The sequence below is a fragment of the Apaloderma vittatum genome, unplaced genomic scaffold (assembly GCF_000703405.1).
Source record: "Apaloderma vittatum isolate BGI_N311 unplaced genomic scaffold, ASM70340v1 scaffold5216, whole genome shotgun sequence".
Classification (NCBI taxonomy): domain Eukaryota; kingdom Metazoa; phylum Chordata; class Aves; order Trogoniformes; family Trogonidae; genus Apaloderma; species Apaloderma vittatum.
In genome coordinates this window covers 24408-40532 of record NW_009721129.1, presented here as the reverse complement: position 1 = coordinate 40532, position 16125 = coordinate 24408, and the positions used below count along the sequence as shown (strand labels likewise).

The following is a 16125-nucleotide window of genomic DNA, read 5'->3' as shown; positions in this document are numbered from 1 at the left end:
CTTGCTGCTGCGATGAGGCTTGTGTGATTTTTCGGGAGCATTTATAAGCGCTCAGGCTGCACCACGGCGTGATCCATTTCACATGCCAGGAACTTTGATGGGGAGCAGTTGAGATTCATGGTGACATAATACAGTAAGAAGAGATATTAATGCTCTTAGGCATGAATTAATGAAATACCATTGAGAATATATCCTCCATGAATAAAAGGATTTGGAAATTGTCGTTCTGAAAACCACAATGAGGATTTTATTGGAAAAAAAACCCCACCCAACCCCAAACACTCTGTCTGTCCTAATGAACCTTTAGATTTTTGTTGGAGCTTGATGATTGAGCTGGATCTGTTAATTGAATTCCTATTAATTTACAAATTGTTTATATAAAGGAAAGGCACAGCTCTCTTGCTTCCAGGGCTGTGGTGCTGCTAAATTATATCCCCACCTGAGTGCAAAGCTGGATTCCAACTCGTGGAGTAGAGAGGAAGTAAGCTACCCGTATCTATAAATCTGGGGTTCTTAGTGTAGCCACAGAGCAAGACCCTTCCTTCCTGACGTGGTAGCAATTCCCTTCATAAATGTGGAAGGTGACTGTCACCATCTATTTAGAAAAAAAGAAAAAAAGAAATCTAAGGTTTGCTTTAGTGTGACCTCCCTGGCATACGTGTCTTTGCAGGGCTTCAGCTGCGGGTGAAACTGAGGAGCTGCTGCTGGGTCCCATCACTTTTCATTCGCCATTGTCCCACCGAATTAGTGAGTTAACCCCCAGTGAAGATGTCATGTATAGATATACACATAGATAATGCTCTACCTGTAGCTTCTCTTGATTTAAAAAATAATTTTATTCAGGGATAAAACTTTACACTACCATATGTTGTCATGTAATCAAATCTAGAAGACACGTTTTGTTAGTTTCGAGGCAAAGTGGGATAACAACAGTACACAGGGACTGTTTACTTATTTTGTTATTTTGTGAATGTCTGTTCTAGAGAAGTTCAGGAAAAAAAATCTTTAAAAATTAGGACATAAAATATGACACATATTTTATCCATAACTTATGTCACTTTGAAACACCTTTTATTGCCTACATAAGTGAATATATGTAAACTTTATTAGTAATTTCAAATTTAAAAGAAGCAAATGTGTATTGTAGAATTCACAGGTAGAAGTTAATTTTAACTATAAAGGTATTACCAGTGTTGCATTTCTTCATGTTATGGTTCACTTATGTAGAGTTGAGATGTATTTTATATTAAACAATGCATAGCACCATTATACAACAGTTCACTAAATGCACATCCCATTTAATCTTTTGTAGGAATTAGTATAACTGGACTGAAGTTACAAGGAAGAATTGTACTGAGCCAGTAGGGTTAACACTGATACTAACAGGAGATTACCAGCCATGAGAAAATTACAGCTCTTCTGAAAGACAGTGCCTAAAATAGCAGCACATCCTCGGCACTATCATAGGAAGTGGTTAACTGATGACCCTGAAGAAACACTTGTTTCCATTAATTCTGCTGTCATTATTTCGCTATTCTTGAACTCTTCCTCTAAAATCTTCTGTCCTCCTGATCCCAGGACAAGATGGCAGGAACGTGAGAAGAGAACATAAAGAGATTACAATAAGTTGCCGGCTATATCATTATACTGTAACCTACTACACTGAGAAGTTACACCAACAGAAATTTGGCAAGGTATCGGCTGCTAGCTGCTAGCTAAACACAGGACACTCACTAGCATAACATTAAAAAAAACCCAAAACCAAACAGAAAAAAACCCAGGCTCACTAAAAAGCAACATCTACATTACAAAGAAGCTAAGGAAAGAATTCCCCCTTACGATACTTAGGTTCAGCTGGTTCATCTTAGGTTCATCAGCTACATTTTCCTTCTTTTATGAATACTTTGTTACATTTGCAATGGAATATATATTGAAGATCACATTGCTACAAACCTTTTCCCAGCACGTAGTTTTGCCACCTTTAGTTAGACACAAAGGAGTACTTGCTCGAACTGGGGTTGAAGATTCTGCTGAAAGTTGGTGACGTTATTAGGTCATGTGTACTGTAATTACTTGAGCACCACCATTTTGAAATCCTTAAGACATGATTTCCTAGGCAGAAAGCAAATTTGCTTTTAAGTTGCCAGAGAAAGGGAATTATTTTTGCTCCAAAGAGTCTGCTGTATATCCTGAATCAGAACAAATTCTTATTTCATAGAGATTTTTTAAAGCATCTCTGCTAAACAGAAGTAAAATGTTCCAGTGACTCTACTGCAAACACAGTAACTTTTAAGTGTTAAGGAACATACTGGCAGGAGTTACCAGTAAGGTCAATGGTGAAAATACCTTTTTCTTCAAGAACAACTGGTACAGTGTCAGTTTTTTTACAGATATATTGAGGTTACCTGATAACCAGGGTTCCATCTCAACCTGGATTTTACTTTTCCTAGAGTTTGAATTGTCTCAAGAGCAGGAAGCCTTGCCCAAAAATATTCTTTTGAAATGGAGGCTTTTTCAAAGTGCAGCGATTTATTTTCCAGATAGACTTAAGGCCACTGCATTAGAAGGTAACAGAATTGACAGAGCTTTCAAATGACTTTTTGCTGCTACCGTACATATAGTCACAGTGGCCACACACGAACCCCTGGCCCCTGTGATGACTGGGCATTACTCACTTGGAAGAACACAATTTTGGAAGTGGTGACAAATGAAGCCTTTGGCGTTCTTGTTGAGGCCCTGGTTAAGAGGGACAGGAGAGGTTTGGGAATCAACAGAGCAAAGGACTTCAGCCTTCCAATCTTGCCACTGATTTGTAGGTAACACCTTGGGCATCAGCTGCCTTCTGCAGTTCTCTGGTCTGACGAGAACAGCGACAGTCACGCTTATTTATCTAGCGCAGAACAGTGCCCTGACAGATTCACTATTTGGATAGTACTCAGAGCGCCATCCAAATGCTGCTTATTCATGTTTTCCCCACTGCAACATCATCACTAATAATTAACTGCTAATTACTGTTGCCAAGAATACAATAGTGGTGTTTACCACCTCATTATTATACAGACGCCTACTTAAAAGTCACGTAAATATATGAAATTACAGCACATTTTCCTAATGACCCTTCTATGTCTGAGTTTGATCCTATTCCGCTGTGACTAGAGTAACGAATAGCAAAGATGACCTCTCCTGTAGAGCTGTACGGACACTTTCTATTGTATTCTCGACACTTAAGTCATGAAACGTAAGGAAGCTGGATACAGGTGGGTCAAAGGACTGCTGATGCCAATTATGCTTCGTACATAAGAATGCACATTTTACCTATTTGGAAAAAAAATTCACATTTATTTACTGTCAAACAGGTGTTAAACTTTACACTGGATATTAGTGATGGGCTCATTATTAACAGGTTTACACAAAGGGATGAAAAAAGCAGAATTTTGTTGACACAATTTACATTTCATTAGATTTTTTTCATAAAATAAATTAATTACTAAATATAGGCAGAAGGAATATGGAAGAGTAATAGTTATGTTTTATTTATATTTTTTAAAGGACAGGCACCTTTTATTCACGAGAAAGCTTGTGAGAAGTGACCAGTGTCCCCTTTACCCCTTACCGCCCAACCCTGATTAAAGAATGAACAGGGAACTGAGTTACAATCTTCGTTAGCCATACCGAATTTGTGCAAGGCTTGGCATAATTGGCTTCTAAAACAATTTTCTCCCCAAATTATGGTTTTGGCAGTAAAAATTCAAAATGTAAGAATTGAAAACTAACTTGTCAAAGCAGAACACTGTTTACAGTGAAAAATAAGTGAAGATGGGTAGAACTTGCCTTTTAAACATACTACTGTACTATGGACAGAGTGTAAGAAAAACAGCTTATAACATATGTGCAACCAAGAGCTTTTCACAATATTTTCTTCAAACTCTTTAAAATTACTTTTAATGACAATTATATTTCAGTTGGACACAAATGTATTTATTTTACCCTAGCAATAGAACAAAATATAATTTCTTTAGCCATTTTTTTCATGAGAACGGTTCATTGTACAGTTGAGGAAATATATGAAATAAGGCCTGTGGCTTGATTGCTAGTGGTTAGACATGTATTTATTCTTTGCCCTAATGGAAAAGATTTGCAGTGAACTGCAAACTGATGCAGAATATCTCTCCTGCTTTTGCAAGTCTTGTCAGGAATAGTAAGGTACAGTAAATTTGTCCCACAGGATTTTCGAGCCTACGCCTTGTATATAATACAATGTAGGCCTAGAAAAAAAAATGGTGCAGCCATATTTACAAATTTAGTTCACAAACTGCTGCAGTAAAATGGCTGGAAAGTTTTTATTTCTCTTTTTTTTTTTCACAATTTTGTTAAATTCAGCAGCAGAAGATATCTTAAAAATACCTTGTTGGTATTTCTTTTCTTTGTAACAAATAATTCATTTTAGTATACTCTGTGTATATACAAAGTTTTTGTTTTATAAAAATTCACAGAACTGCGAGGTCCAGTCATCCCCGTTACTGGAGAACCACAGGGTCAACAGAATCGTCTCTTCAAGCAGGTATGAGGGGCCAATTAAGTCTCTTTAATACTTGTATGTGGCCTTTAATATTTCTTTGCTACACTATTAAAGGCTTGTCACTAGTTGCATTTGTCCTTCTCTAACATCTCCTTCTGGAATACATCCTTCCTTGTTAATGGGAATTATATAGCCGTCGCTATTACCCCTGCTGATTTGATAGTACATCTGAAGCTGATGGCCAGCTCCTAGGTTTGGCATGCTCTTGTAGTAAATGTCCTCATTTTCGCTCCTCCTGGAGGGAGAGAGGTCTTCCTCAACGTCGGGGCTGCTCTCTGGGTACGGAGAGTCTCTGAGATTGGGCATGCTCGTGTAAAGAGAGTCTCTGTTGGGGGACTGGAGGTGGTCGTCAGCCTCGGCCGTCAGCTGCGAGACGTAGCTGTCGGTTCCCTCGGTCTTCACTTTCTTCTGGGGCTGGTACAGAAGGGAGTGAGTCCGCTGAGGAATGAGCGGGGCCTCGAGCTCTTTGTGGTGGAGCTCCAGCCCCGGGGTGTCGCTGTGCATCAAAGATGAGGCATCTGCCACGATGGCGTCATCTTCGCTACTGCTCCCGCCGATCACAGCTTTGGCCGGGAGCGTGCGCTCCAGGTTGTGGTTCTTGCTGCTGCCCCGCAGGTTGTTGTGCACTAATTCTGAAATGATCATTTTCTCAAAAGCGGTATCATTCAGGCTTAGTCCACAGTCTACAACTTGCACACTGTCGTTATAGTCTCCATTGCGCAACGAGTAGCTGTTGTTGAAATTACCATTTAGCGGTAGAGTATCCATGGCACTTGTATCCCTGGCATTGTTCAGTGAATGTCCTGAAATGGAAAAGGACAGCTCCGGTTACGGCCCTGCTTTTTATCACTTAATTCTTTTTTTTTAAACAAAGTTCTTTAATGTAGTTCAGGACAAAGTTGTACTCGGCAGTAAGACTTGACAAAAGTTAGGTTACTGAACATTCCCAAATGTAAACAGTTGCACGCTTTATAGGAAAGATGAATTTTAAAAATAGTAACGTGTATTTCCTGCGGGTGATAGTGGCATTTTAATTTCTTAATTTAGTGTCAATTCTGTGACTCTTCCATAAGGAACTGTTCACTCCATGCCCTTGCATATGTAATGCAAAGCAATTCATTTGGAAATATCTATGTTTTGAAGCACACCACCATGATTTAGAAAAAGAAAATTAACAGAATTTGTCCTAAACAACACTAAATTAAAAAGGAATTAGATCACAGACATAACTGAAGGTAAATGTACAACATAAACCCACATAACTGGCAAGCAACTACTTTAACGACACTTCTAACATTTTTCCTTTTTTTTTTTTTTTGTGATGAAGTAAAGAAAAGAATGAAAAAAATGGATAAATACAAAGAATTTATGTTAAACAAGGACAGCCATCTTTCACACTACAGGGACCAGGGCCCACAAGCACCATCCAACAACACGAAAGACAGCAGGTGGAATGACTCACTTTGGACAACTCACATCATGTCTGTCTGCTCAGGCTATCTGGCCTAAGAGTAGCTGATATATAAAAGAAAGTAAAATGATTTATTGTAACATGATGAAGAATTACTGAGCTTCTCAGCAACTTAGTCAGAGCAAGGGTTCAGCAAATTAGATTACTAAGCAATAACAGCTTCTTTTCCCACTTAATGTAATTTTTTTGCACTAATATTCTGTCTGCCAACAACGGCCCCAGCCTTCTAAAGGTCAAAGTTTGCCTGCAGTCTGCATCAGTCACAGTGACAGCGCTGAATGAACCAGAATAGTTAATTAAGAGTTAGGCCCATGGTTACCATGGGCATGGAAGTCAAATGCAGAAATGTTAGGAATTTCTGTAGGTATGGGTCACAGAAATTAAACCAAAGAATAAATATTAGTTGTGGAATGGGAAGAGGAAATCAGCCATGGCTGATATCTCATAGCTGCTGGAGGAATGACAGATTGGGTAAGTCTGCTGGAAACATGAAAAGAAGTTTAAGGGGAGGGGGGGAATGAAGTCTTATGATGATTAAGGTCTTTATGCTTTTGGTTCTTTTTAAGGGGGTGTGGGCCGAAACACGATAAAGAAAAGGTTTTCCTATAGACACAAAGACATGTAAACTATGACAGCACAGTGCTTCCCAAGCAAAAGAAAAAGAAAAAAGAAAAACTGAAAGAAATCAAACAGTCTGGACCATGGAAAGTCAGATGGTTAGAGCATTCCTAGAAAATCACTTTATCTACAGATACGTCTAAAATTAAAGAAAGAATGGAGTGACTTTACTGAAATGAGACTGACCACTGTGAGGCTGCTGCATTATATGCAAGGCTTGGAGGAGTATAAGAAAAAGGTTGTTTCAGAAAAGATTATACATTTTCCAGTTTTGGGTTTTTTTCATAATTAAAGCTGCAGCTTATCGTAGAAAATTCAATCTTCTCTGGAAATATTGTTTTCAATTAAAAAGTAATTGCATTTTCTCATGAAAAGATTCTTGTCTTCAACTTTAAAAAATAGAGTAATAATTTCCACATAAATTCTGAGTAATTTGCAAATCATTTTGTATTTGTGTTATTGTTAACTCGTCTCCATGTGTACTGATTTAAGCAATGATAAGGGTTGTCTGAAAGGTCTCTTTAAGCTTTGATTAAACAACTTCATAGTTTTGCAATTTCATATATGTTCCAAGATTTTTCTTGCAATGGATTTAGCTGCGCAGAACATATGGCATTTATAAAAGTAGACACCACATGGACCACATGCTGGCATTCATTTCCCTCATGAAAGTGATTTAATTCTATAATTTTAATTTTCTTTTCTTCTGCTAAACAGATACCAAAATATATCTGATAATCTAAAATGAGTTTTCTATGATATACTGCATAGTCAAACACGCTGGAATATATTCGAATTGGTTTGATGAAGCAAATTTTGTTGCCCATGATCAGGTAATTCATTTGAAATCTTTCCATCGCCTGTAGCAAGATTACTGTGGGAATGTAAAAATATAAGTAAATTATTAAGCATTTCTGCTTGACACTGCTTTGGTTTTAAACAGCAAATTATTTCAGCATTGCATAACTTCTGTTACCAATAGGGTTTGCTACAGACCTCATGTTGTTTCCCAAAAAGCAGTATGCAAGTACTTTTTGAATGTGGAAACATTTCATTCGCAAATTGTGAACCACTTGCCCGCTGAGTCTACTTCATGACCGCTAGTTATGTTTTAATTGTGCCCATTAAAAATCATGCTGAAAAAATTTACATTTGATAGGCAAAGTTAAGTTTTACTCCCATACTTGTCTCTCTGTAGGTTGCTAGAGGAAAGCATAAGGAAAGTAAGAAAACAAGAGAATGAAAATAGAAACTACAGTTCAGTTAAAAAGGAAACTTGAAATAAAAACTGAAAACAAGGTTTTATGAGCTCTTTATCAAAGATTTATCATTCCAGTTATATTAAAGTGATCTTATGACTCATCAAACAGCAACTGCTAGGTATTTACTGATGAACTGTACCGTAGTTAACGAAAGCAACTAGACAATGTAACAACAGAATGTTAGGTAGCGATGACACCCTTTATTCCTACAGAACTAAACTGTTCTAACTGTTAATCTCAAGATTTTCCTACAGGAAAATGATCTACCATAAAGCTGCACTATACTATAGTTTAGATCTGTTTGACGCTGGATACAGTTTTCTACACGGGGGTATCCAAAGGTGTCAAGATTATATTGCAACCTTATATTGCATAGACATGATACCTCTAAGTGATAAATATCTTGAAGATGGGCTCTCAGATCATGTGGTGTCAGTCCTGTAATAGTATATTAAGATTTATGCCACCTGTGTTAAAAACATGGATAATTATTGGTAAATACTGTTATGGCAAAGGCATTACTATAATATAGTGCAGTTTTACAAGCTGACATTGGCAATACTGTGTTTCTCGAACTGACAGAAATTCAGACTGTACGCCTAGGGTATTGCAACTTGAGTCTCTATCTAGGGAAAAGGAGGGATTTGAGGCAAGCCAAGAAAAGTGGTTTTATCCAGGAAGTAGAAGCACACCTGGTGAGTTAAACACAGGAGCTGAAGGGGCATTACATACAACTGTTTCAGCGAGCAATGTGTTATAGGGGTTGTTAGTGCCGTGTGGTCGAAGAAGAGGGTTTGTTAGTAGGTAATTGCCAGTCATTCCTAAAGCAAAAAAGAAACAGAAAAAAATGTCAGTTCTTTAATTTTAGGCTGACAGTTTCAATAAAGAATATTTTTTATTCATCATGAATCATGTAGGACTTGTCAAATGTAATTCGGCTGAAAATTTCTGAAGGTATTTGAGCTATGTTTTTGAAATGGGAGCAGGAAAATACAGTTAGATTCCCGTAATTCACAGGTGCTGTCCAAATCCCTCAGGTAAACATCTGGTTAGAGTGACATTTACTAATGTATACAAAATCACTGTTACACAAGAATAGCAATTAAATGTGTGGAGATCAAGGTACTACATAAAGTTATTACAACTTTAGATATGATCGTATGGAACACTTCTGTCCAGAATTGAGAGAACTGAATTTCTCGAATCAAAAGCTCTTGAAAAATCTCTGATGACAGGATCAGAGCTGTTACTCGCTTTATTAAAAACACATGGATAGTGGAAGGGAATTGCTGTTTTCAAACAGAGAGCGGATGACAAACTGCAAGAAGCATATCTTAGTATATGCAAAAGTATGCATGCTGAGGGGAAAGCAAAATATTTGCTCTAAGAAATCAGAGCATTCACATTTTCTCCCGGGACACTCATGCTGCAAATTTATCTGCCAAGTTTTAAAAGAGAATTCCTTGAATGACAAATTTTCTTTAAACAATCAATTTACAAACAATGAAGATGAAGCAAAATACTACATGAGCAGATTTTTTTTAAAACCCATTTTACATGTTAATGCAACACCATTTAAACAACTCTTGGAATAATAAAGAAAAAAATCACCATGTTTGAGAAATTATTAAGAAGTCAATTAATCTTTGATTTCCAGCAATTCGAAGAAAATTCCAAGATTCAGAGAATTATTGCCTGATTACACTTATTTGAAAGTTTGTACCAGTGAACAACTAAAAAGGTTTTATCATAGTTTTTTTTACCAGAAATACTAACTAAAATATATTTTTGCTTAAGGTTTTTTGTATACTATGTTTAATCTTGGTTAGAATTATTACATGTAATTTATAGTTAAGAGAATTTTTTTTCAGTCCAAACATTTTTGCCTACTTTAAAGGCTTGATTTTTATTTTAAAGGAAAAAGTCACTTGCCATTAACTACTAAACTACCCTTATACGCTTATATCACTGAGATAGTGACAATATTATAATTGGATAAAGATGATATAATTTTTTCTGATCACGGCAAAACATCTCCAGTGACTTAAGACTGAAGACCTGAAAGAGAGAAGCTTCCAAGACCTCTGTTCAGCTCTGAGTTAACTGAGGTGCAGCATGGTTAGAGCAAACCTCAGGAGTGAGAGACATGAGGGGCTCACTGTTGGGGCCAGTTCTGTTTAACACCTTTTTCAGTCATCTGGGTGAGGGGATCAAGTGCACCCTCAGTAAGTTTGCAGGTCACACCAGGCTGGGCAGGTGTATCGATCTGCCTGAGAGTAGGAAGTCTCCAGACGGACCTGGACAGGCTGGATTGATGGGCCAAGGCCAATGGTACAAGGTTCAAAACGATCAGGTGCTGGGTCCTGCACTTGGGTCACAACTACTCCAGGCAACGCTACAGGCTTGCTTGAGGATGAGTGGCTGGAAAGCCGTCTGGTGGAAAAGGACCAGGGGCTGTTGGTGGACAGTTGGCTGAGGATGAGCCAGCAGTGTGCCCAGGTGGCCAAGAAGCCCAACAACATCCTGGCCTGTATCAGGAACGGTGTGGCCAGCAAGACCAGGGGAGTGATCATGCCCCTGTGCTCAGCACTGGCGAGGCCGCACCTCGAATCCTGTGTTGGGTTTTGGGCCCTTCATGGCAAGAAGGACATGGAGGTGCTGAAGCGTGTCAAATGAAGAGCAGCAAAGCTGGTGAAGGGTCCAGAGAACAAGCCTTATGAGGAGCAGCTGAGGGAGCTGGGGTTGTTTAGCCTGGGGAAAAGGAGGCTGAGGGGAGGCCTTATTGCTCTCTACAACTACCTGAAAGGAGTTCATAGCGAGGTGGGTGTTGGTCTCTTTTCCCAAGTAACAAGAGACAGGACAAAAGGAAACAGCCTCAAGTTGCACCAGAGGAGGTTTAGATTGGACACTAGGAAAAATTTCTCCACCAAAAGAGTTGTTAAGCACTGGAACAGGCTGCCCAGGGGAAGGGGTTGAACCACCACCCCTGGCGGTATTTACAGGATGTGCAGATGTGGTGCTCAGCGGCACGGTTTGGTGGTGAGCCCGGCATTGTTAGGTTAACAGCTGGATCCCGTGATCTTAAAGGGCCCTTCCAGGCTAAACGATTCTACAATTCCATGATAAAATCAGGGTGAAATCCCACACTTTTATCTATAGTGTATTTACAGGATTTTAGTAAGACACTGGAAGGGAATGTACTTCTTTCTTGGCCATGAAAAATACAAGTTATTTAATTTTGCCTTTGCCAGAGGATCATAAAAGATTCAGATGGGGAAGCAGTGAGACACACAAGTCTTACCCACTTTCTACATGCCAACTAGCAAAAACAGAATCATGCTTTCTGAAATTTTGAAAAAATACCATATTTTTTACTTCCAAAAATGAATGTGAGTTACCAAATCTTGGGTTAAAAAAAACCCCAAAAACCTAGACAAAAAAACTAAGGGAAGAAAATTTGCTAGTTGTGGCTCATGAGGGCTTTACCACAGCCCTGACAGTGCTGAATTTTCTGTCTGACACTTTCCAAGCAGGAACTGGTAGCAATGAGACCAGGGCTATGTGTTCTCTGGAGATGTGGGTGGAAGAACAGGCTTTGATCTTGGCTTGCACAGAGCAGTCTTCCCTCCACTGCTAGCTCAAACTGCCTTAAAAAACACAGGGGGAAGGGGAGAAAGGAAAGGACATTCTGTCTTGGTTAATACCCTGTCTTCTATCTAGACACGAGAACGAGGTTACAGATTTCAAAGTGTATTTGAGCTGAGAAAATTTGGAGTTTCAGCTTCTCTGTGCCTGAATCTGGATTCTATCCCATGTGACAGATATGATGCTCTTTGAAATAGAAAAGATAAATGCTTTACAGACATCTTTGGCATAGAAATGATATCAATTAGATTTCACTGGGAAAATTTCTGCACCTAAAAATCATAGTCAAATATGCATTAGAATGTTACTGCACTCATATTTCTGTTTCAGATTTAACCTATAAAGGTTAGGAAAGATTTAAAATTACGATCTTGCTTTTAAGTTAAATTATTGATGAAACTTATTTAATATATTCCCACAAATGAAGGAATTCAACTTCTATAGCAGGGGCCAGTTAAGGGAACACGGTTTTAAAATGTGCTAGTGGATGACTTTAAAACTCTCCTTTTAGAGAACATTTGTTCCGGAATTGTTTTTTTCAAAACATACTTTTCAATTCTTCTGTGTTAAATGATATAAAATCTGTATAAAATTTAAGGCTTCTAAAACTGAAATGTTCCCAGTGACTGACCTTGATTAAGTGTTGAAGTGCTGTTGATGTCACCTGAGATAAAAGACGATTCAGATTGTTTTCTCACAGTATCATTCCACATCCTTCTTATACGACTCTGTCAAGGTAAAGCATTGAGACAGAAGCACAACAGGTTACACAAAGATTTTGTCCTACTTATGGGCTATTATGTAGAATATTGGTGTTTATTTTGGCCTGAAGTAAGCCATTCTTCTAGCATTTAGTGAAACTCCCTTCTTCTGTTATTAAAACTCTAATTTATTAAATTTCATTAAGATGACAGTATAAAACCTTCCTATAAACCACTCCCTAATTACAATAAAAATAAGGTGTTTGCATTAGACCAAAGTAAAAGGAAATGTTTAAAAAGAAATCATTTGTACTATGCAGAAGAATGCATTTGCCATCTAAACGATAATAATGAGAAGATAATTAGTGCTTCTGATTGGAACACATCTCAGTAGGCTTTTTATAAATAAGGTTAATTAAAATACACTGTCAAAATCTTTGTTACCTGAGTGCCAGAGGAATAGCGAGCACTAGTTCTTGTTGTTGATGCCTTCACTGAACTGTGGGGACTCTCAGTTGGTAGTCCGCCACAGCAGTAGGAATGTCGGAAGCATTTGCCATACTCCTTACGTACCTACGAGGAGAAAAAATTCCTTAGCACAAACCCCAGAGTTAAATATCTCCACTGGCAGAACTATATGAGCTTTGCATTGAAACTAGTCACACACTTCTCAACAAATAGATAAATCTTGTTGAATTGTTGGCTATTAGCAAAATTGTTCCCTACTTAGCAGCAGCATTACCAGCTACCCAAGATTTTTGAAGAAATTAATTCCAAGACATAAAGGCACTTCATTTAGCTCTGCCTGAATAATCATTGCTGAGTTATTTATTAAGTTTACCTGAAAGAAATGCTGGATGAAAACAGTCCTTTTCATATGAGCTTTCGGTGCAGAAACCATAGGAAGCCTATCTTCCCATACTAGCACGTAAAAGGGCTGAGGTAACTAGCATTTACACTGCGTGGCAGTGCCCGCTACGTTATCGCTTCCAAGAGAGTGTGCAAAACCTGTAAGGACTACCAAGGCACTTGCACACAAAGTCACTCTGTGTAACTCCACCAGTTCTCGTTAATATGGTCACACCTGCCCGATGTGGCATTGCACAAAGCTCAGAAAATGCCACTGCCCCACTCCAGGCAGATCACCAGCTACGCTGCTGGAGGAGGTACTGACAGCATTGCAGAGTCAAATTTTGAACCCTAAAGGCTAGGGAATGAAGCGTATTTTACTTATAGGACAAAAAATAAAATGTTTATTACTGTCTTTGCTGAACATAGAATTTCAATATGCCTATCTATGAGACGTTTGTGTGACAGAGCAACAGAACTAATTAATGATTCCAGTATCTGGCCTGCATTTATTCACTTTCTGTTTCTAGTGACGTACTGAAAACCTTAAGTTTTGTGATTTGCCAGTGTTAATGTTTGTCATGAAAGCCATCAGGATTAATTTACAGAGTGGTTAATTCTCTCATATTTGGTGACTGCTACACTGACTACTAATTTTCATGCATACGCATCCCAGCAGCATGACAGCATCAGTGAAAGGACACCGTGAATAAAATTTGTCCCAACACGTAAATTTTAACTTCTTTAATCTCCCACCAGATACCCTGGAATCTACATCTACAACAATGAGACTCTCAAATTTCCGGGAAAGTGAGGGAAAAACAGCTGCAAAAAGTTAGTAATGTGGATTTACACGTCATGTGGTGTTTTCAATACTACAAGAATTTTAATCATGGAATACATACTGTGATGTTTCTACAAATCACAAGGTTGAAGAAAATTGGAATAGTCAGTGCCTTAACTTCAAGCTAGGGACAAAACCTCATCTTTCTGTGAAGAGTACATGGTAATATTATACATGAATCCCTATCTGTATCAGCACAAAAGACATTAGAAAATGAAACCAGAAATGCATGGAATTATAACCTTTAACTCTGTAGTCCGAAAAACCTAAGTGTGTATATATATCTATATGTATCTATCTCTATCTCTGTATCTCATCACTAGATGATATAACACCTAAGAAAATACATTCCTGAACACTAATGGATATTAAATGCTCCAAAGCACTACATAGTAGAGACAATAGCACTCAAAGCTGTATTTTTACCCAAATACCACCCTCCAGGGCTGGTTTTGCCTAATGCCTATATTGCAGTGAATGTACATTATCTGTCAGTACTGTGCATTCCACTGTCATTATTTCTAAATTATAGCTTGTTGGAAACTGATGGAAGCAACAGCACTATCATCTTGTCAGAACTGGAAACATAATAGTTTTCACTTTCACAATTCTATTTCTCTGTTCAATTTAGTGACCAACTAGTAATAACAGAATAAAAAGACTACATTAGCTATGCAGACAGAAGACAGGATGATATCCAGTCAAAGGCACTGAAACTTAAAAACCTTAAATGGCAGCTTTAATATTCTTTCAGGTATAAATCTTATTGCTCTAGGTTATGCTTTTTCACACCTGACTGGTATTTTAATATTGCTTTTTGCTGACTCCACTTAATATAAAAACAATGCACAGCTGTAAGAAGAAATAAAAAAGGAATCTGTTTTTGATTTTCAAGTCCAACACAAGCGACAGAAAGGGCAACCTTATATGAAACTCTAATCTAGAAATTATTTGCATTTGGAGAATGTTTGCATTTTCTTCTCTCTCCTTTTCTTAGGCTCAGTCTACTCTCTAGGTGTGCTTTTGTTCTCTCAGAATGAGAAGAGTGCCATGTTCATCTGGATAAAATTCTTTCTGTCTACCAGATCTTTTCCTAAATCAAGGTTGGATGCCATTGTCTACACCGAATTTAGAGACACTGATACTGTTAGAACTGGTACAGTTGAGAATATACAAGAATGTGATTTTCGTACTTACACAGCAACGCTTTATCCAATGGTCTCGAGCCATTTTATAAATATCAGTTAATTATGTCTCTGGTGAGCTAATTATAATGGGAGTTAATAATTGCTAGGTCTCCAGCCTAAAACTGGTAAAAATATTTAGAATCTAAATATTGCAGATTGGCTATTTCCAAATGCAGGATGTATTGCATTTTATGTTAAGGTTTTTTAGGCTGGGATTTTTTGACGTTTACGCTTCGTCTCAACTCTCATCCCCTCCATTTGCCATGCTTTCTAATACAGGCTAGGAGCTTTTTTCTTTTGTCTTTCACCTCTGAGAACCTCTACGGCAACCTTGGAAGCAGTCTCCACCCTCAGCCTGGGGAAAAGAAGGGGTGCGGGGAACCCAAAGAGAATCCCACCCAGCTGCACCCTTCACTCCTCCCTCTCCTGCAAGCTTCCTCTCTCTCCAGCAGATCTGCTCCTTCTGGAGCCCTCTGCTCCCAGCAGGGGAAGGGGAGCAAAACTAATTTACTCCATGCCAGTCGTGAGGGAAGCCTCTTGCCAGGACATTCCAGTTTTTGCAGTTCAGCGTGCAAAGCTGTTCAATTGCTGGGGTAGACAAACACTGGAAAACAACCGGCCAGTGAGTACTTTTTTCTAAGGTGTGCCAAAGTTCACAAGAAAACTAATTTTTACATCTCACTTAATTTTGCAATGAACGAGCACTCATAGTACAATCTCTGCCTGTCACCTGTAGCTCTGTGTGGCAGCTCAACGGGATTTCAGCAGAGGTCCTGTGCCTTGGTCGGAGAAACACAGAGGTTTCGGGCTGAGACGGGCTGATGCTGTAAATCATCCTCAGGTTCCAGTGCGGCAGCGGAGGCACGATTTGTTTCACGTGCACAGAAAAGACTTTGGGCTCTATGTCCAGACTAATACACACCACATTACCAATGTTGAACAGGACATTTTCTATACTAATTTTCTTCC

General features: G+C 38.5%; 1 protein-coding gene across 1 annotated transcript in view; it reads right to left on the bottom strand.

Moving 5' to 3' along the window:
* Positions 1-3324: 3324 nt before the first annotated feature.
* LPHN2 (latrophilin 2) overlaps positions 3325-16125 on the bottom strand; it is a gene marked incomplete at its 5' end in the record, with an annotated part of 36642 nt that continues 23841 nt past the window's right edge. The window contains 4 exons of the mRNA XM_009871242.1: positions 3325-5382; positions 8623-8751; positions 12207-12303; positions 12721-12849. Coding sequence (XP_009869544.1) covers positions 4628-5382; positions 8623-8751; positions 12207-12303; positions 12721-12849 — 1110 coding nt within the window. The remainder of the gene's footprint in view (positions 5383-8622; positions 8752-12206; positions 12304-12720; positions 12850-16125) is intronic.